This window comes from Mustela nivalis, assembly GCF_964662115.1.
Source record: "Mustela nivalis genome assembly, chromosome: 19".
Lineage (NCBI taxonomy): Eukaryota > Metazoa > Chordata > Mammalia > Carnivora > Mustelidae > Mustela > Mustela nivalis.
The window spans coordinates 154,291-175,948 of NC_139038.1; the positions used below are offsets into that span (position 1 = coordinate 154,291).

Consider the following 21,658-nt stretch of genomic DNA (forward strand, 5'->3'; position numbering starts at 1 on the left):
ACAGACAGGTCCTTCATCAGGCAGCTTTGGGCAAAGGAAAACAAACTGGGCAGTACTGTCAGCATCTCGGAGAAACATAAATCCATAAATCATATGTTGTCCACCTACCATCACACACGTCTCCACCGCCCCATGTCCCGAGCAGCGCAGCTGTGAGATGCCCAGCACGGGGACGGAGCCTCCATGGGCTGCACACAGCCAAGCACAAGCTGAGGGGATGCTGCCACCTGGGCCCGCCCCTCGAGCCCCTACCCCTGCCGCCCTTCGCGTGAACTGCAGACCAGGAACCACACCGTGAAGATGGGCTGCTGAAGGAATGCTTTTATAGAAACTCTCCCACGAACACACCAACTCCAGAGATGCTCGCTCTTGCTCCGGAGACCCCACAGGCAATAAAGGGATCATGACAGTCACACAGCCTCTGTTTGGAGCAGAGAGAGCAGGTCATGGGCGACACAGGGCAGCTGGCCTTCCCGGGTTCAGCCCGCAGACACTGAAGTCAACTCACTTCCGGATGAAGGCCATCGTCTGCTTCGCTGCTCGGGTGGGCGCCTGGTCTCCGTCTCCACGAGGCCGCACACCCAGGCAGGATGGCATTGTCGGCCCATTACCATCAGATCCCAGAATCCCAAGGGTAGGCCTCGCCGCACAGGCTCTGGTGGTAGGGTGGCCCAAGGTACCCCCAGGCGACAGCCCCGGGCCAGGAGACAGGGTCTAGACTCAGTTACGCAACTAGAAAAATGTGACCACAAAGCACTTCTCACGTGTATGGGTTTTGTTGGTGGGTTTTTCTTTTTCCTTTTGATTCAAAGAAAAAAACATAGCAGGCTCTCAGGTATACAAAACTGGTAATATTAGATAAAAATACAAACTTCACCTTTACAAAACAAAAACAAAAACACAACACACACACACATTTCTGTTGAATACATGTAAAGCGTAACATCTTACCAAAAATAAAGAATTCAGATTCTGTCCAAACACTGGCACAGGGCCACCTCGCCAAGGCGAGGACTGGGAGCGGCAGGCCCGGGACGGACTCGATTGGTTCACGCATAGTTCTCTCGAAATGGCTTAAATTAAAAGGCAAGATAAAGTGGGGGCAGGGGACAAACACGTAAAGCCGGAAACATTTAGGAAGTGATGCATAGGTGGATATACCATGTTTATTTTAATACATCTCATTTGTTCGCATCCTGCGAGGGGAGATACGGTCCCACTGTCCTGACTTACAGCAGCCTGGTGTTATCGGTGTAAATGTCATCCAAGAGATAATTAAAAAAAAAAAAAAAAAAAAAAAGGCTAGCCGAAGAGTAAAAAGGAAAGCTTAATAATCACTTTATGGTGTAAAAAAAAAAAAAAAAAAAAAAAAAATCCACTTAAGGCTCTCGGGAAGGTTTCTGTATAGACTTAAACACTACAGCAAGGAGATGTGTTTCTAAGTCCCGTGGCAGTTCTGGGACATCCCTGCTCCCGCGTGCCCTGCAGGGCCCTCGGCCCCCGCCCGGAGTCCTCCAGAAAGCAGGCTGTGTCCCTGGCAGAAGCACCTGTGACCCTGGACAGAAATCCGGTCGGCCGAGGCATGTCGCTTCCATCCCACGGGGTGTCCCTCCATTCCGACAACTGTTTAGATATTTTTGTGAGTCAGTTTTGTTTGTCATGTTTTGTGGTTCTGTTTGCTCTGTCTCTCTCTCTCTCTCTTTTTTTTTTTTTTGACAAGGAAGCTTCTTATTGTTTCACCGAGTGCTACAATACTTGCTTTGATGTCACATTAAACAAATGTATACTGTCTCTTTGTTCTCCCGAGTGTGCATGGAGACAGTTTTTCACGGAGGAGAACAAAGACCGCACGCTGGCAATGAGCACCGTACATAGTAGGTTCAGGAATGTAACACGCCATGTACATCCGTGTCCCGGAAAAGGGCTGCTGGCTTATCCTCACCTCACATCTGCAGGGAGAGGGGAGAGAGACGGACACTGACAAGGAGCCGAGCACGCACGCCGCCGCAGGGATAGTGACCACAGGGAAACACACTCACACACACCAAGACAAATCTCGGGGTTTCAGGGTTTTGTGGCACTTTCCAAATCAAATATGCCTCAGTACCCTTTCTGTAACCTCCTGACCAGAACTGGGACGAGGCTCTTGGGATCTCACAGAACATTCCTTAGAACAAGCCCCATTCTCCCATTGTACAGATGAGGGAAACTGAGGCCCAGAATGGTTCTTTCTTTGCCTTTTTCCTCGTGTTCTTTCTCCACCCCCACCCCAACAGAGGGCTTGATATGATTTCTGGAGCTCTGGCAGCCATTCTGGGCCATAAGACAACACTGAGGATGGGTGCTGCCAGGCAGACAGGCAGGGTCTTGGTAACCAGGCAGATCTACACTGAGCTCTGGGCTAAGAACAGCTCTTCTTCATCCACATCACCTGTACCACTCACAAGCTAGCAGGGACTCTACGTCCCACGCACTTGACATCTCTGTCATTGGCTGGCCCATGGAGGCCAGAGCCCAATCGATGGTGTGCAGACTGGGTGCACATGCAGGCACAAAACCACCCCCAGAGCCACACCCTCAGGGAAAGCAAAAATCACAGGCAAAAAATTGTGTTGAGGCCGCTTCAGGAACCCACCCTAGTGGATCCTTTCCTCCCCAGAGGAATGCACCAGACCCACCAACCTCAACGCAGCTGACCTAGCAGCTTTCTGCAGTCATTCAACCAGCACCTGGGCTCTGAGATACCATCTCCCACAACCACCTGTTTGGGATGCTGTGGGATCACATGTGACCAGAGGCAAGGACCAGGCTCTCCAGAACACACAGGCCAACAACAAGGAGCAAGAAGGCTGGAAACTACCCTCATCATGACTGTGGTTACCCAAATCCCATTTTCTTCTGGGAAGCAGCATGCCTCTCTACAAAACTACGCTGCCCAGGTCCTCTTGCAGCTGAAGGACAGCCAGGGTATCACAGCAGAAGTCACTGACTGGGACTTCTCTAAGAGGGTTCTTCTGTCCCTCTCCCAACTTTACTCTTCCAGCCTGGAGTGTAGATGTGATTTCTGGAGCTTCAGCAGCTATACTGAGCCATGAGGCAACTCTGAGGATAGACAGCCCCCAGACACCACACCTGCTCCTAAACGTCTGCCTCACCCCAGCCCTTGTTGGTTTTGGTATTACCAGCAGCCAAAGAGTTTCCAACACAGCAGTCAACAGTCCTACATGTCTGTGAAACATTTCCAGACAGGACCCCCCCCCACCCGCCCCCCGCAGTCTTCAATTCCCTCACCTATCATCCCTGTAAGCCTCAGTCTTCCATCTGTCAAATGGGACGGGTAACCTGCCCAAGGTGATCCCGGCTAACAGACATCAGAGCTACCCCACTGCCATTCAGGAACCCGACTCACTCCACTCACGTGACGCCAGGGCCTCCCCCATTAACGCAAGAGACCCAAGCCAGAGCGGGGACTCGGGAGCAGCAGGACACGCGAGCGAGCAGACCCGCAGCCCAGCCAGACACCGGAAGCTTGCAGGCCGATCAGGGCCGATCAATCAGAGCCACGAGCTGGCTGCCGCGGGAGGGATTCGCCTGTGATCAGCCGGGCACCTCCCCCCCCGCAGAACCACGGCGCAGCCGCACACAGCGCCTACCTGGTTGGCTGCGTTAGGTGGGTTTTAACCTTTTTCTTTTCCGTTTTTTACCTGACTCCCTACGCCTTCCTGTTAACAGAAGGGCAGGGAGTGTGAGCGGGCCTAAGGGTTAGGGCTGCGGACCTGAGGCAATAAATAGCTGAGGTGTTTGTCTTTCTGCAAGAAAACGCGATTAGCTTTGGCACAGAGACACTTCCTGGTGCCCTGGATCGGGCCCGACGCCGCGGGTCAGAACGCCACGCTGCCTCCGGGCAGAGTCCGCCTGGGATGGGGGACGGGAGGTGTCCCGGCGCCGCCCCAGCCGCGCGGCTCCCAGGCACCCCAACCGGGGCGGGGACGTCCAGCGTCCCCCAGCACGCCGGCGGGGCTGGCGGGCGCCCCGCGGACTGCGCCAAGTGAGCTGAGGCGGAGGCTGAGGGGACAGGGTGGGAGGGGCCGCGCCGAGGCGGGACTTACCCGTCTCCTCCTCCCGGTGGTCGGGGTTCGGCCCTCCGGCGGTGCACGTGCATTCCAGATGCTCCTCCAGCCGCACCTGCACTTCCTTTAACTTTGGCTTCTTCCTGACGTACTCCACCTTGGCTACCTGCCCGAGACAACAGCCCCGCCATGACCGCCGCGGCCACGCCCCACATGTAGTACACCGGGAGCCCCGACGTGCATACGTGCTCAACCCCGCCCAGGCCGACCTCTGACCTCCAACCTCTCACCTCCCCGCAGAAAGGCAGGAGCGCCAGGGGGAGAGGTAATTGTGGGCATTTGTGGTTTGGGGCACATTCACTGGAACCTGAGGGACCGCAGAGGGGGACTCTACAGACGCCAGGCCCCCCGCAGCCACCTGGAGGCCTTCCCGTGGCTCCCCCAGCTCACCTTGGCCAAGGGAACGCCAGCCTTGTCAGAAGAATGGGCAGGGGCCCCAGGCCGGCGTCCCAGGCCGTATCAGGCCTAGCCCAGAGCCAGTGACCCCTGCAGCTGGGCCTCCCCTGTCCGCTCAAACCTCTGTCGGCCCAAATCATCAGGGGGCACGACGTAGTGGAACTGCCTCTCTCTGCACCTCTCTCAGGGAGCCACCAGGAGCACATGGCTGTGTCCGGCCCATGGGCACAAACCAAGGCAGCTGAGAAATCGAGTCCCTATGGATCCCAGCTCGGGCCTGGGAAACTGGCTCACTCTGTCGTGGGAACTCCAGTCCACCCTCCACAATTACACGCATGTGCACACACATGTCCTGTCCCAAGAACAAGCTCCATGCTCACACGTATGTGCACATGGCACTCACAGTGAGCGTGGTCAAGGTGGGCTCACTCCATCCCAACTCACAGAGGAGATACAGAACCCTAGATAAGCAAGCCTTCCTCCAGGGGGCTCCCCTCCAAAGCACCCAGCCTGAGCTCAGTCCCCAGCGGGGGTGGGACCACCATGTCCCCACTGCCCTGGACCCTGAAGATCTGAGCACACAGCCCATGCTCCCATCTGTGCTGACACTGGGCTGCAGTCCTGGGATTGGCCTCCAGGGATAGCCATTCCACCCCATTTGCCTGGGGAAACTGAGGCAGAAAGGGAGCAGAAAGGGGTCCCGCAGGTTATACCCCAAGCATGTGGAGGCATCAGGGAGTTGGCAGGGGTGAGAGGCTCCCTGGTGGAGAGCAGAAGCCCCCAGGCTGGGGCAGATGGGAGGGGAGGTGATGGGAGGGGGAGTTCTAACACAGAGGCCTGGAGCCCAGAAGCCAGAGGACCCCAGGCAAGAAGGATGGGCCCCCCCACAGGTGAGCAGGACTCAGGGCTTGTCCAGACCCACCCGTAGCCGCTGGGCCACATTAATGGTTAACCCGCCGTGCAAAGGGTGCCGGGTGCCCGCCAGCCGCGGGAAGTGGTGTGTGGCCTCAGGTGTGAATGCAGACAGCCAGGTGTGAGCTCAGAGGTGGAGTGGCAGCCAGGCCAGGTTTGGGGCTAGGCCTGGCAGGTTTCCTAAGGAGGGAAGAGGTAGAGGAAAGGACCACGGATATGAGCAACTCCAGCTGCGGGGCCAGGTCAGCTCCTCATGGCACCTACCGCTCCAGGAGACCAGGACCACAGAGAGAAAAAGAGAGAGAGAGAGAGAGAGAGAGAGGGAGAGAAAAGAGAGAGAGATCCTCAGGACATGGGCGCAGAAAGCCTCCACTTTCCCGTCTATAAAATGGGAACAAGGATTGTACCCCAGGGCTTTACATGTATACAAGCACCTAGAACTTGCCACTGGGCCACCTCCCGTTCGGAACAAGCAAACCCTGTCTCAGCACATTGAGCTTAGCAAAACCAGCCCCCGGGGCCCAAAGTGAACCTCCCCTTGAGGGCACTGGGTGGGGTGAACCTCAGCGGGCCTCCTGAGAGGGCAGAGGACCCCTGCCTGAACCTGGCCAGCGTGCCAGCCCTCTGAGCATCAGAACCTGGGGTTGGCCTCAGCCCCCTCCCGCCCCCACCCAGCCCCAGGGCCTCTCAGCCCGTAGGTCAGAGGCTGCGGCCCCCAGCTCGGAGCACTCAAGCGTCCCATGCACACTGGACTGTGCTGGGGGACACAGGGAGGCTGGGGCAGGCAGGGGCCTGGCCCTCTGCACAGCACGACCTCCGCTAGGCGAGCACCTCACCTACTTACTCTAGGGGAGCGGGTACTTAGACCCCGGCTCTGGGTGCGGGTGGCAGGCTTGTTTTCCACAGACCAGCCATGGCGGAGAAGGCAGGTGCTCCAGAACCTCCCCCCTCCACTGTCCCCTTGGCAAAGCACTCCCAACACCGGCCACTCCAGTCTGGGAACCCACTTTCTCTGCAGACGGGCTGTTTTTATCAAAGAAAAACAAACAACGATCTATGATTGCACCTGCTTCTGGGTATGTGAGGATTCCAAGCCGTTCCACCACCTCCGTCTGGCCAGGAAGTAGCTGCATTTTTCCCCCAAGAACACACTGTGAATATTAACTTCTCCAAGCAGCCTCTAAACCAGCCAAGTCCCCAGAACAAGATGTTTGTGTCTCTGGGACCCTAGTTCCTGTCGCCTCAGCCCCCAGACCCATCCTGCAGCCCAAACAGGATCCCCACACCCCTCCCTCTCTTCTCCCTCTGTCTGTGTCCCAAGCGTCTGAGCTGCGCCCTATAGAGAGGACAATCCACTTGCCGTGGTGAGGCCGCCTGGCAAGAACCACCCCACCTGTACACTCACAGGGCAAAGCCACCCGAGTGCGCCATCCAGTGATGCCAGTACTCCTTCCAGAAAAGAGACACCGAGCCCAGAAGCCCTGAGCTCCTGCTACTCAGGGTGTCCCAAGCTGGGCCAGGGAGAGCAATGCCCCTGCTGGGGACCCCCTCCCCAGGTTATGGCCTGACCACCCCAGAGTCAAGGGCACAGCACTGTCCACGACAAACACCAGCATTTATTGAACCCCTATGTCGCTCACTGCAATGCTCACAGCTACCCTGTAAGGACCCAATTACAGTCTGTTTTCCAGATGGGAACACTGAGGCAGCTCGGACAGGAGATCCACGCTGCTGGAGTCCCTGATTTCCCCCCAAGGTCCCTGAGCTGGATCACACACTGCATCAGGGTTCAGAGGCCCATCCTGGGCTCCTTGGCAGACACACCCAGACCCAGCTACCAGAAGCCTGAGGTTGGGTGACACAGAGCCACAGCCGGCTGCCCCACGTGTAGTCCAGGGGCGGAGTCCCAGCTTCTGGAGACCTGGGGGCCTAACCAAGTTAACAGACTTGGGTGTAAACCCACAGGATGCCCTGAAGAAAACAGGAGCCCCCAACTTCCAACGCCATGCCGTGAGAGGCTGGAGGTCCGCCCCACAGCCCCAGCGGGTGCAACTTGACCAGAGTCTTGGGTCCCGCTATCTACACCACCCCTTCTCCTAGCCCTCAAGCCTGGGGTCTAGGGGACAGGGTCAGCTGCCTACAGAGTCTGGGGACAGCATTCCCTGGGGAGAGGAAGAGCTGGTTCATCCAGGACCCCAGTCAGCGAGCATGCGTGGCCCCCCTAAAGGCAGACCCCAAATGCTGAGCATGGCGAGCTGACACAGGGACACACAGGTGTGGCTCCAGCCCGGACAACGTGTTCATCCCTCCCCAAGATTTGACGACAGCTGTCCCTGCAACCCCAAGGGGACCACACTGAAGGCAGGTCCCAGGAGACAAATGAGAGCCCAGCCCCAGAGAGCAAAGGGCCCACACCTGAGACCATCAGAGGGCTAGAGGCCCTGCCTAGGAGCCTCAGGCCACTGTCCCTGGTGGTCACGGAGTAGAGGCAGCCATCCACCCCAGTTTAAGTCCTGGGGGCGTTCAGTGAAGCATACCAGGCAAGTCAGCATCTGGGCCTCGTGTTGGGGCTGCTCTCAGCCTCCCCTTACCTTCTCCAGTAAGGGCCTCTAATTGTGATCAAAAAGCCGTAAACCAAAAAACCAAGCACGTGTCAGCTCGGGGCAAGATGTCCCACCTGCACAGCCACATGGGCCCCCGCTGGCCCCAGCACCCCTCACAGACACTCAGCACAGGACTCCGCCAGGCCCACCAGCCCGCTCCGCCTCACCCCGATGCAGCGGCCACAGCTTCCTGGACAGCCGAGGGGACCAGGCCACCCTCCACAATGGACCTCCTGTTTTCACTGACCCTTTGTCCTTTCTCGGCCAAAACCCCCAGTGTCTAGGGCCGGATGTTTTCCTGCCAACCCTCTGATGGGTGGGCAGGGAGAAGGAGCTGCCTTCCCTGAGGGAGAATGAGGAAGGGGTCCGAGAAGGGCAGGGCCGGACATGGAAGCAGGCCACCAGGCTCCAGCTGCAGGACTCAGCCTGTCCGTCCCCTTGGGCAGACTGCGACCCTATCCAAGCAGATGAAGGCCTGTGCGAGGAGCCCTGGCTGAGCACCACCACCCATTGAGTCCTCCGGGCCTGTGCCCAAGGCCAATGGTGGCCCCTCCCAGGAAGTAGCCCCTGATGCCCACACGTCCACCCACTCAGGGTGGGCTGGGAGGAGGGGATCACAGCCCACACCGGGACCAGACACACCCCAGTCCTTACCCAGGGGAGGCAGGAGCCCACAGGGCAGGGAGCCCCACTTCATTCCAGCACCGCTGTGTCTCTGAGAGACCAGCTGGATGCCCAAAGGGCAACCCTACGCCCTGCACCCACGTGAGGGACTGTCATGTGGAGCTCCAGCACCCCCACTCCCAGGAACAAAAGATCTCAGGTGTCTGGGTTCTCAGGGCTCACGAGACCCCCTCACAACATCCCGTAAGCAAGGACATGGAGACCCAAGGGGTCCCACAGCAGGCAGCAAGGGACAAGTCTTAGTGCAGAACGCACAGCCCCATCCCCTTGAGCCTCTGTTTCTCCCTTTAACAAAGGGTGCAGAGCTGGGCCCCATGCCAGCTGGGGGCCCTGCCAAGACCAGAGCCAGCGCCCAGGCAAGTGCACCAGGCCGCTGGGAGCCTCCGCCGTGGAGAGCACAGTGTGGCAAGCCGTGGAATGTGCTTACTCAATGCCCCAGGTGCTCAAGGACCAAGTCCCCAGAGGTCAGGTGGAGCCCCAGTTATGGGCCTGACGTGCCTTCTCACGTGACAAACAAGTGTCCCAACCAGCTCCGTGGTCTGTGAGTAAGAAAGTCTCCCCTGCACTTCACTCTGGGGCCAGGGCCCCACATCCAGGGGCCCTGGACTGGCAGCGGGCACACAGGCTCTGAATCTCCAGTTAAGGAATGGCTTCTGACGTACCCCCAGAATCTGGGGAACATGGATGCACTGGCCACTGGAGGCTTAGCTGAGTGGGCAGGCCATTGCCACTCAGTAGGTGTCCCGCTGCCCAAATCCACAACCCAGATTTCGTGGGACCACAGCCTTCCCAGAGCCAGCTTCCAGGGATGGCAGCCCCCTCCCCTAGACTGGGAGCACCCAGGACTCTACAGCCTAGCCACACAACAGAGAGACCAAGACACTCTGGTGCTGTCCTTTCGGAAGCAGAACAGCTCCCCTCCAAACGGGGGCCCAGCTGCCCCGGGACCCACGTCCCACACAGCCTGAGATAGCACATCACCATGATTCAGACCCATTTCACAGATGGGGCAAGTCAGGCCAGAGAGGAACAGACCCATGCCCCAGGAACCCCTCCAGCCACTGGTCCAAAACACCACCGTCTGGCCAAGACCCCAGTGTAGTAGCCCAGGGCGAACGGAAGAGGCTGATTTCCCGCAAGGACTAAGGCAGGAAGAACAAGGAGCCCCCGCACAGGTAATCTGAACGTGACCTGGAAGTCTCCAGGACCAACGCCCTGCCCCGGACAGGGCTCTGGGGCAGGCGCCCAGCTGTGTGCCAGCACCCAGGGACTACAGCAAAGACGGCCAACCCAGCGCCCATCATGAGGGTCTCTGAGCAGAGCACAGCTTCCCAGAATGAGGGGAGGGGCTGGCTTTGCAGGCCCAGCCCCCAGGACTGAGGCACCCCCAGGAGGGCGCTCAGCAGGAGTCCACGGACACCCACCCCACAGCAGAGAAGGGGCCCTCTCTAACCTACAAACAAGGGACGGAGGCTCAATGTGGTAGGCCCTGCTTCCCTTGTGCTTCTGGGGAAAGGCTGAGAGGACCCCGCGCCCGTCTTGCCACGCGCCATGGCCCATGTCCTGAGGTTGGTCCGTGATGTCGCTTCATGGGGAGACAGGGGGAAGGGAACCACACGCCTACCCCCCCTCCCCCGCAGCCAGCCCAGGCCCGGGTCCCGGCTCTTCCAGCACCCTGCTGTGCGCCCGGGCCTGGCGGGCACCCCGGGGCGGGCCGGCTCACCTTGACGCTGCGGTGATGGACGCGGGAGGGCTGACACTTGACGCTGCTGGTGTTGCAGCAGCCTGCACAGCGCTTCACCTCCACACACGGCGGCCAGATCAGGAAGTTGGCGGACGTGGGGTCGACCTGGCTCCGAGGTATCTCGTAAATGACGGTCCTGGTCTTGCAGACCGCGGGGATGGCTTCCTCTGCAGAGCAAGAGCCACGGTGAAGGCCGGGCCATGCCCCGTGGCCCACAGGAGCCCAGCACCCCCCCCCCCACCTGAAGGCCTGAAGGGGGCGTGTCCCCACGTGGCCGCATCCCTGCAGCACATCAGGCCACCCTAGGGTCCACACACTGGGCCCCCAACGGGGTACACTCGGGCTGGCCCAAGGAGCAGCAGTAGTGAGGGCCAGGCAGGGAGGCTCCAAGGGAAGGGCACTGCTGGCAGAGGGGGCCACGTGAACAAGAAAGCCTGACACGGCCTGCAGGGGGTAGGGAGAGACCGGGAGCTGATGGGGTGGGTCGGGGGGAGTCTCTGCACAGATGGTTAGGGAGCTCCCACGGCTAGTGGAGAATGGGGAGAAACAGGGAAGCCAAGGATGGGACCCCAAGAGCGAGAGGGCAATGGACCCCACAGCCACTGGACCAATCAGGGCCCAGCCCCAGCAGCTGCCACAGCTACCAAGCCAGGCCCAGGAAGGCAGGACACCCGAGGTGAGCAGGAGATGCAGGACACGGAACTCAGGTCCACCTCCCCACCCCACGAGCCACAGACCTGCTCACTAAAGGTCACCAAGAGAGGAGGGACAGGCTCTACATTCCGCTCTGTGCTCCTCAGCACAGGCCCATCTGTCTGACCCGAAGCCCCAAACACAGCAGAGGCCAGGGCACCACTGCCCAACGAGACGTCCACCTGGGGACCCCAGCACGTGCACCTTCCTCCCCACATGCTGCCCTACGAATCCACACCAGCCCCCAGGGCCACTGGGCCTTGAGTAATACAGGGCTGGGGAGCCCGGGCAAGGACCCCAGAACCCACAGAGGGCCCAGCACGACCCCCACGGCCAGCACCAGGCAGGGCAGGGCCCCGCCCCCTGAAGACAAGCGGAAGAGCCTGAAATGCAATTGAAGGACAACAGGGGCCTGCCTCCACCCCAACCCCAGGGACAGGTGCCCGCCTCTCCCTTGCCCGTCCCCCCCACCAGGGCCAGAAGACTCCTTAGAGCCCCAGGGACTTAGGGGGCTTGCATCCTCCTCCCCAGTGGCCTGGAAGCACCTGGATAGGGGGACCGCTGGGTCTCCAAGAGCAGGCCTGCCAACACGGAAGGCTGGGCACTGGAAATCTGGCCACCCCAGTGTGGGGAAAGGGCTCTGCTCAGGGCAAGCAGCCCAGTGCCCACTGGCTGCAAGGGGCGTGGGGGCCCTGGCCAGATGGGGCCGAGGGTGGAGCCACGAAGGCGGCCCGGGGCTCCCCATCTGGAACAGGACAGGCCTGCTGGAGCACCCTCACCTGTGACATGGGTCTGGAGGACAGGAAGCCTACCACAACGTCATCTGGGTGGGCCCACCTGCCTTTAGGAGGAACCCTCGCCCACATGCTGCACCCCAGTCCAAAGCTACTAAGTCTACATCCCGGGAGAAATCTAAGCTCTGAGGCAGGGAACAGCAGTGGGGGGGGGGGCATCCCACGCAGTTAGGAATGGAGGAGGGACTCCCGGGTGGCATGGGACTCAGGGCAGGGGGAGTCACACTCCCTGACCACGCTCACTCCCAATTTGGCAGCAAATTGCAGGCCAAGTTCTGTCTCAGAACTGAGCCACCCAAAAACCCCCACAGCCTCAAGAGGCCAGGCAGACACAGGGTGCTCTGCTAGGGAACAGGACGCAAACACCCCCCAAACCCGTGCCCAGCAAGTGGGGTGGGGGCCAGGGGCAGGGGCATCTGCTGGTGGCCCGAGCTGCAGCCGCCTGCCAGGCCATGCACTCCAGACTGGAAAGGAAACGCAACCACGTTTGCAGCAAGTCCTCCTCCAAAACAGGCCCCGACAAGACCGGGCACTTAAGGAATTTATGACGGCTCCCCTCTCCTGGAAACTCCTGGCCCAGGCCAGGCTGCAGCAGGCAGCAGACGGGCCGGGGCAGGAGGGAGGCCTCCGGAGAGACGGCGGGAGGCCAGGGCTGAAGGCGCTGGGGCCCCTGTGCAGGCTGGGCCTTTGTTTTGCTTCACTGAAGCGCTGGTGGGGAGAGCCCCCTAGATCCCCCATGCACCCTCCCCTCACCCTGGCAGGCCCAGGGCTCACCAATGCTTCTCTTCCTCCGGATGGGCACGGGCCGCTGCTCAGGTGCATGCTTGGGGGCCCGGCCTGCATGGGCTCTCACACTCGTTTCCAGAGCATCCTCGGCCCCTGCAGGCAGAAAGAGGAAACGGTGACCAGCCGGCCCAAATCCGGGGGCCTGTCCAACGGCACTGCCTGCTTCCCGGAGAAAGACGGGGTCCCCTGGGAGAGCCGCCACTCCCACATATCAAAAATCTCCTGCCAACCTCTGAGAAGCCTACATGGAGGGCCTCCAAATGTGGCACCCCTGCTGTGCTCTGCAGGGGACCCATGCTACCCGTATGGAAGGGGCAGGTGATCTCCCCTGCTGAGGGCCGGCCGTTCTCGTTGTTAAGACCCAGAGCTACCAGGCCCGCTGCTCCCAGCCAGGCCCACGGGGACGGTCCAAAAGGGGCAGATGAGGCTGCCGTGGCTTCCCTGATGTGTGTGTATTTCTCTCTCTCTCTCTTCTTACTAAACCATGGAGCACCCTAACCTTCGAGGCCCAATTGGGCCGACAGCCAGACTCTGCTTGTTCCTGGAGTTAGTCCACTCAAGAGGCTACAGGAAATACAGGTGGAGGAATAAATGACCAGGAATCCTGGTGCCTGGCAGAAGGGGCCAGGCAGCCAGAAGCAGACCCACAGTCCCAGGGTCAAAGTCAGAACTGGCCCCCAATCCCGAGGTCTGCTGCAGTGCCTGGTACATCGCCTTTGCCCGCCCCAGAGCCCCCTCCTGGGCAGCCTAGAGGAGCCCCAGGTCTCTCAGATTCCTAGAAGAGACACACGGTCCCACCACCTGCCACCGGGACCTACCCACCAGGATGAGGTGGGTCACTCTAGGCCTCCCTGCCTTGGCCCCAGACCCAGCTGGAGGCTCTCCTTCTACTTCCCCCTCCATCCCTGGCTCCCCAGTAGATTAGCAGGGGCACCAGTTCCTAAGAAGCAAGTCCCCACAGCGAAGGGCTCCGGCAGCTGCTCAGACCTCCCCCGTGTCCTGCTGTCCCTTCCCGGAGAAGGCAAGTGTCTTCCTGGCCAGCAGCCCGGCCCAGAGGCCCCCCACTGGGTGCCCGGCCCACCGGGGCCTCAGCGACTATCCACAAACCAGCAAATCCAAAACCGCTGCTCCCTTAAAATGCAAACTGAAAACCAGGCAAAAGGTGCAAACAGCAAAAGATGCGTCTTTTCAGAAAACTAGAGTCTGGGAAGAACCCAAGTTCTCACTTCAAATGACTCAATGTTCCACTGCCACTAATTTTTCTGAGACCCAAAATAAGATCAGAACACAACTATTCATGCAGTAAGAATTTCCCATCAACCAACTGTTACAAGAAGCATTTTTTCACCAAAAAGTGACATTTATGAGTCACGTCCTGGTGGTGGCCATCTTGCCATCCTCAAACCAAAGAGCAGCCGGCCCATCCTTGGCCTCCAGGAGAAAATGTCCCATCAGCCACCAACTTCCTAGCTGCCTGAAAGCCAGGTGTCCCAGCTCCACGGGTGACTGGATCCTGATGCGTCTGAGGAACAAGGACAGGACCGCAGGAGGGGTCCGGGAACCCCATTCCAGCCACTTGCTTGGACAGACAGAGGAGACCACAGCCCTGAAACCCAAACCCCCGGGCGGACAGCTTGCAAGACAAGAGCCCTCTCCTGGCCCCCAATCAAGATGGGTGGTCGCGGTCCACACTGATGGGGGATGGCCTTCAGCCTGACACCACTTGAGAAATGACCCAGCAGTGACTTAGCAGAGAAGACGCTGATGGAACAAGGCTCAGGACAGTTAATCAAGGGGGTTTCCCTTTTGTTTTGCACACAAATATCCAAGTGACAGCTCAAGATGGGGACCAGTCATCCTGCCTTCAGTCCTGGGGGGAGCACTAATGGCCCAAGATGGGGACATTCATGTGTCTACCCCTCAGGGACCCCACTGCATGGGCACCAGGCCAGGCTACTCAGAGAACAAAGCTCCCAGGCCGTCTCACTGCTTGATGGCTGATTTCTCAACACACTCAACGCACAAGTCCCAAACTCCAGCCACTAGTCATTCAGAGACCACACACTGTCTCTCCACCCAAAAGCCCTGCGTGCAAAGTCAGCTGCCCCCGAACTCCATGCAAACTCTGGGAACTCTCCAGCTCCATGCTGTTCTCACTGCTCCTGGGAGAAGAATCCCATCGCCTCCGGCTTCATCTGTAAAATGAGGATGCGGCCTCCTGCTGTCCCATCCAGAGTCCATCACAAGGCCCCACCAGGGAGGAGAGGGCCTGGGAGAAAAAGTCTGCTTCCCAGGCCTGGTTAGCTCTACACCCAAAAAAAACACCAACCTGAAGGGGCTGGTTCATCCTTGGACTACCAAATGGGTTTCTCCACATCCCAGCTCCTTTCTCAGGGATCCTACAGAGACCTCCAGCTGGACCTCGTGGTAGGGGGCGTCCAGGGCCTGGAGAGCACCTTAGTCCTCAGGTAACTGACCCCCACAGCAGCAAGATCTGCTCCAGCTTTGGGCGGGAACGGGTATTGGGGGAAAGAGAGCAACTCGAGCTCTGGGAGCACCCGACGGCAGCTCCAGGTTCCGGCCAGAAACTGGGCCATGCCCTGCCCTGGCTTGCAACTTCCCGGTCTGCAGGAGGGTGCCAGACCAGGACGGAGACCCACGTTGGGATCTGTGTCACAAAGGGTCTCCTAGGGTAAAACCCAGGGAGTAAAGGTGATCCTAGAAAACCCCCTCTGTTTGCACCCCAGTTTCCTAAGCATGAGGAATCCAGAATCCCCAGAATCCTAGTCAGTAAGACCCCAAACCAGGTGACAGAAGGTGGAAGGCAGGGGTGGGGTGGAGAGCAGAAGGGAAACACCCAGGGATTTTTATAAGGGGGCAATTTGAAACCAGCCAGGGAACTGGCTGAAGCGTCCTGCCTTTACAGTTTGGAACCTCCCAAAGAGGCTCTGGGCCCAAAGGCCCCCAGGTCAGGAATGCCATCAGCATAACCCACCAAGCTGCAATGCAAAAAGTGCTAATGGAGCGGGGGGAGGGACAGCAGAGACCAGAATAAGAATGACCCCAACAGAAAGTGAATGGCCCATTTCCCGGTGGCATCCCAAAGCCATCCCACAGAGAAGCCCCAGCCCTGCACCGGCCTTGCTCCAGCAAGCCAAAAAAGAAAAAAAGGCTTGAATCTTCTTGGGGAGGCAGCCTCCCCACTTTCACCGATCTGCCAGGGACCAGCAGAATGTAGGCGAGTGTTTTCCTCAGCTAACCGAAGCCAAATCCTTCTCCCCAGGGTTACACATCAAGGAACCAGACCAAAATCCCCCCTGGCCCAACTCTGATCTCCAAGTGAAATTCTACCCCCTTCCTGATAAGAATCAGCCAAAGGATTTCCTGGGTCACGAAACTACAGAAACCATCGGCCTTGCTAGCAAATGGTCTTGGCATGAAATGAAAATAGTTCAGGCCTCTCCACCACCATAATTAGGTACAAATTTCCAAATGACTAGACCATGTGATTTTACTTAATTCCCCCCCCACACCCCCCTCTTTGAGGGTAGCCTGCACTGAGAGCAAAATCTTCACTGAGAATTGTTCCAACCGACCTCTGCTACCTTCAGCCTTCCATCTGACAAGCCCATTTGGGGCCTCTTTTTAACCAAACATTAATAAGACGTGTTTCTGTAACTAACCCTCACACCAGCGTTGCCCCACCAAGTACTAAGGTGGAGCAGGACACCGCAAAGATGTGGGCCAGAATCCCTGTCCTCTAGGAAAAGGCACCCTCCCCGCCACACCATGGCCCCCACCCCACCAGCAACAGCCTGGGTCCCTGGTGACCTTTCCCTGTCCATCCAGCCCCGCCAACTCTCTCGCTGACACCAATGAGGTTCAAAACTATGCCTTTACAAATAAACTCTCCTCTAAAGTGGCTAGATTCCAGGGCCTGACGGTGAGCCCCAAAATAGTCCCCAGATACCAGATGTGTCCAAGATGCGCCTCTTTATGGGCCTGTGAAAAAGAGAAAGGCAAGGGACTCCTGCAACCACAAAGGCCGAGCTGCGGCGGGAACGGGCCACCAGCTCCCGGCAATGACAAAGCCGCCCTGGCCAGGGGCAGCTCCTCCCGCGCGTGCCTGCCCGCGGGGCATGCGTCCAGGGCTCTGCGCCCAAGCCCCGGCCCGCTCAGCCGCTCCTCCCGGCCCCACAGGGCAGGCCCAAGGCCCGCACACCTGGCCCGGGCGCCGGCGCCCTCTGCGCTGCTGAACTTTGTGTGACACGCGCGGCATTATCCTTAAATGCAAAAACAATCCCCGGGCAAGCGAGGAGCTCGCGGCCGCCGCCGCGGGGAGAGAAAGTGGGGACTGGAAGAGAAACTCCTGACTCATCCGCCAGGGCTTTTATGGCCCGAGATTGGATTCTGACCTTTCGGTGCGCTCCTGCGCGGCGCCCGGCCGGCCCGAGCGCTGGAGGCGGCGCGGGACGCACAACCCGCACACCCGCCCCGCGCGCCGAGGGAAGGGGCGCGATTTACCTACGGAGTCTATCTCCAGGAGTCGCTGGAGGTCCCGGATGCTGTGGATCTGACTGTACGCCAGCCTCTCAATCACCTCGCGGGGGATCTCAGCGTCCTGCAAGCAGAGCCACACGGTCAGCGCCCGCCACCCGGCCGGCTCGCACCCACGCCGCGAGAGCGGAGAGCGCCGGGTCCCCCAGCCGCGGTAGCCCGGTCCCAAGTCCCAGGCCCTTCCAGCTCGCCGGCCGGCCGACCCCTGCCCGGGGCCCTGAAGTCAGACGCGGGGAGGGGGCGGGGGGAGGGGACTGGGTGCGACCCCAAATTCCCGGCCCCCATCCAGGTCCGCCTTTGCAGAAAGCAAGCCCCCCCACCTTTAAATTTGCAAACAAAAGCCGGGCACCCCGGCCCCACCGCCCCGGGTGTCAGTTACAGGAGGTCTAGCGGCAGCGAGGGGGCCGTGGAGTTTCTGATTTTAATAGTGAAATCGACATCCAGAAAGATCAAGTTGAAATGCGTCACGGATCGGCGACGAAAGTCACGGCAGCCTTAACACTTTAATCTAGCCAGCGGCTTAAATTTCACACCCGGGAATCCCGGGCCGAACCTGTGGGGTCGAGGGTCTCCGTCGCAAAAACGCGCGCGCGCGCGCGTACTCACTCGTTCACACGCGCGCCCCACCCGCTCTGGCCGGGCTGCGGTCCTAGCACCGCCCAAGGCGCCCCAAATCCAGCAGACGGTTGGGAAAGGATGCCCGGCAACGGGGGGGTTAAATCTCCACCTCTCGCGGCTCCCGGTTCCTGCCCAGACCACCCCCACTTCCCGGGCTCTCCCCACTCTCCAGATTTTTAGAGGGAGTCGGGGGTCGCTGTGTGGGTGTGGGTGTGGGAGGGAGGGGTCTCAGGCACTAAGTTCCCACGACGGGGGCTGCAGAAAAGTCATTCATCACAGCAGAGCTCCCGGGGATCGGGATTCGACATGGGGGTGGGGGCGGGGGGAACGCCCGCGGTGGGAGGACGCGGGCGCCTGGCCCGGCCCCGGCTCGTCTCGCTCAGCCACCTGTAAGCAGGCCCTGGGCGGGCGGGACTGCGCCGGCCCAGCCGCCCGGCCGGGCTCAAGAGCAGGGACCGGGGGTCTGCGGACCCGCACGGCCCACCCTGCCTGCCGGGGGCTTCCGCCGCAACCGCCGTGTTTATCCGCCGCTCTTCTCCCCTCCCAGGTTCCGCCAGGTCACACACACACCCCTTTCCGCGCCCCCTGCACCCCGATACTGCATTGCCCGCCGCGCCCCGGGCCCCCCTCCCCGGAGAGGAGCCCGCGCCCCCCGAAGTTTCTCCCCACTCGTCCACCCCGCGCCACTCCGTCCCTCCACGGCAGAGCGACGCAACACGCTGGAAACTCACCAGACATACTTCTGCATGGCAGAAAATAAAACCCAGTTGGAAAAAAAATCAAAAAATCCGACCACCCTAGCAGAAATCAAAACGCGCTCTACAGAGCCCCAGAGCCCGAGGCGCCCCGGCCCGCGGGTGGTTGCAGGAGGCGTGCGCCCGGGTAGTCGGAGAGGGACAGGGCGCGGGGGTGGCACCCACCTCGGCCAGGGCATGGGCGAGATATCCGCAGCCGAGGAGTAGCAGGCAAGCCCAGGTCCTCATCGCGTCCCGAGGCGCTGGCGGGGAGGCGGGGAGGCGAGGCCGCGGGGCGGGCGCTCCAGCCGGGCTCCTGTGGCGGCGAAATTCAGTACCATCCCTCAGGGAGCGCGGCCCGGAGGAGGGTGGCGCGGAGAGCAGGGAGCCGGCGGAGCGCGCCCGGCGCGAGCAGCGAGTGCGGAGAGGCAGGCAGCGCCAGCGAGGAGGAGGAGGAGCAGGGAGTGCGCGCTCGCCGCGCCCGCCGCGCCGGGAGCCTCCTGGGCCGCCGGGTAGGGGGTGGGGACGGAAGGGGCGGAGGGCGGGGGCTGGGCCTCTTCCTTGGTGCGTTCCCGGTGCTGGCCGCTGCCGCGCTCGCTCCCCGGCGCTGGCTTTAGGAGCGACCCGGCCGGTAATTCTGCATATTTGCGGGCGTCAGCCCCGAGAGGGACCCCGGAGCGAGGCTGGAGCTGCCGCCGCCGCACCACCCATCACCTGTCTGGACGCCCGGCCGGGCCCCGGCCGCGGGCTCGCGCTCTCCCTGCGGGCTGCGGGCGGCCTTGCGCGCCCACCGCCGGCCCCGCGCTCGCCTCCGGCCTCCTCTCGCAGCCGCCGCCCGGCGGGGCACGGCGCGGCCCAGCACGGCGCGGCCCGGCGGCCTGCGTGCGCCCCTCCGCGGCGTGCCCTCGGCTCTGGCGCCGCGCTCCGCCCTCCGCCGGCCGGAGCTGGGCAGCGCCCGCGGCCGCGCCGCCTGGCAGCCGCCGCCCGCCTGGGGCCTCGCCGCGCCGGCCTGAGGGCGGGTGCTGGGCCGAAACGGAGCAGCCGCCGGGGAGAGGAGTAGGAGGAGGCGGCGGCGCGGGCAGGCCCGGCTCGCTGGAGTTGTGCGGGCTCCGCAGGGCGCGCGTGTGGAGCCGGCCGGCGGCGGGGAGGGGGTTATAGCGCCGCCGCCGCCGCGCCCCTCCCCCGCCCCCTCCCCCTCGCCTCCCCCGGATTCCGGGCCCGGGACCCGCACCTCGGAAGCGCGCGGGGGCCGCACGGGCCAGGCAGGGCCCGGCCGCCGCCGCCGCTGCAGTGAGCACACAGTGGCGCTCACGCAGGCAGTGAGATCCATCAAAGCCCCGCGCCTGGCTGCGAGCACAGCCGCGGGGCTCCGCTCGCCCGGCGGGCTCCCCGCGCGCCCCTCCCTTGAGCTTGCCCACCCTCCAGTGGCAGCTGCAATCCTGCGGCACCGGACGGGGAGGGGAGGAGGCCGCCGCAGAAGAGCCGCCGTCGCCGGATCGCCTCCCTCGGGCCCCAGCGGCGGCAGAGGGCAGCGCCCAGAGCTGCTACGCCAAAAAGGGCAAAAGCGAACCTGCCCCCGCCTCCGGCCCCCCGCCCCGGCGCTCGGGCCTCTTTCCACCGTTAGGATCCAGAGCCCCGGCCTCCCCGTCTCCATAAAAGGAGGGGGAGTGAGTTTCTGGTGAGAGGTGGGGCGGGTCTAGGGGCGCGTCTGGGGCACTCACCTGGCGGCTGCCACGCGCCCCCGCCCAGAATCCGATGCCTGGGGCGCCTGAGTGAGGAACCTCCACCCGCATTCCGAGATGGGAGAGCGCCCAAGTCGGAGGAGGGGGTTGCAGCGTGCCTGGTCCCCACCCTGGGAGCCCGCGTCCCCACTCCCTCGGAGAAGCCTGGGCTGCGGCCTGAGCCGGGAACTCGAGGGGGCGGAAGGGAAGGAAGAGAAAGGAGCCGCTCGCGAGGAACCCCCGGAGTCGGAGCCTCCCACGCCGGGATCCGCCGGGCGCACAGAGCGCCACCTCCGGCCGAGGCGCCGTACCGAGCGCGATGCGGGGGAGCAGCGCGCCGGAGGCCGAGGCCTGGGGCGGCTGGACCGCTCCCCGGCCACCAAAGGGCAGGTGCACCCGAGCGAGGCAGATCCTGTCCGCCTACGGCAGGTGGGATCGGACCAGCGGGTCCCTCGAGGGGCCAGCCGAGCCTGGAAGCAGGGCTAGGAGAGAAGACCGGCCTTGCGACCCCAAAGCTAGACGGCGAGGCCCCGAAGGCTCGGAGACTCCCTAGCGGGTGGGAGGTTGGACGGCGGCCGGGAATTCCTCCCGCCCCAGGCCTCCGCCCCCTTCGGCCCCATCCTGTGGATTAGGCCTGCGCCCTGCCGCGGCCGCCCTCCCGCCAGACAAAGGCAGTAAAGGCGTAGCCCCGCGGGCAGTCTTTCATCCTTGGCTCGGCGGGCTCCAGCATTTCAAAGGCCAAGACGGGAGGGCGCTTCGGGGGGTGCTCGCTTTCCCCCTAATACCTGGGGAGGGGGAGGGGGGACCTCTTCTGCCACTCCCAGAAGGCTGGGGTTTACTGGCGTCCTTCCACAGGCTTTCACACCCCTGCAGCCTCCCAGATCCCCTGCCATCCCCAGGCAGCAGCCTCACGAGACCACCCACCACCAAGCCCAATCTCCGAGTGTTGAGGGTGACAAGGGTAAAGGAGGACAAGGCAGAACCAGGGAAAACTTGGAGACGTTTAGAAGCACGTGAGGGCCAGTCCTTGTCCATCCAGGTGGAACCTTCTGTGATTTTGGAGGGGGACACCCCGGCCGGTTTGGGGAAGCCGAGGGAACACGCACCACCAGGACTCAGGCTGAACTCCATCCGAGCCATCGCCTCTGCAGCCCTACAGGACTGCCTCAGGGCTGTGTGAGCCTTGGACTCCCCTCGGGCAGAGGGACCTGAGGACACGCCTTCAGGGTTAAAGGACTGGGCTCCACAGTGGGTATAGGAGTGAAGGAGGGAAGGCCGACTTGTGT

General features: G+C 61.6%; 1 protein-coding gene across 7 annotated transcripts; it reads right to left on the minus strand.

Annotated features, from left to right (window-relative positions):
• Positions 1-831: 831 nt before the first annotated feature.
• Positions 832-20,781, minus strand: PDGFA (platelet derived growth factor subunit A). 7 transcript variants are annotated; one of them, XM_082713933.1, is made up of 8 exons: positions 20,373-20,781; positions 18,838-18,967; positions 17,267-17,363; positions 12,731-12,835; positions 10,449-10,636; positions 4,110-4,236; positions 3,654-3,722; positions 1,149-1,949 (listed from the first exon to the last, which is right to left on the minus strand). In XM_082713933.1, the coding sequence occupies exons 2-7, from the start codon at positions 18,898-18,900 to the stop codon at positions 3,667-3,669; spliced, it is 636 nt and encodes a 211-aa protein (XP_082570059.1). In that variant the 5' UTR covers positions 18,901-18,967; positions 20,373-20,781; the 3' UTR covers positions 1,149-1,949; positions 3,654-3,666. The 7 variants fall into 7 exon arrangements, with proteins under 7 accessions (XP_082570058.1, XP_082570054.1, XP_082570057.1 ...); XM_082713927.1 differs by lacking the exon at positions 20,373-20,781 and adding an exon at positions 20,070-20,248; XM_082713930.1 differs by lacking the exon at positions 20,373-20,781 and adding an exon at positions 19,883-20,055.
• Positions 20,782-21,658: the final 877 nt, after the last annotated feature.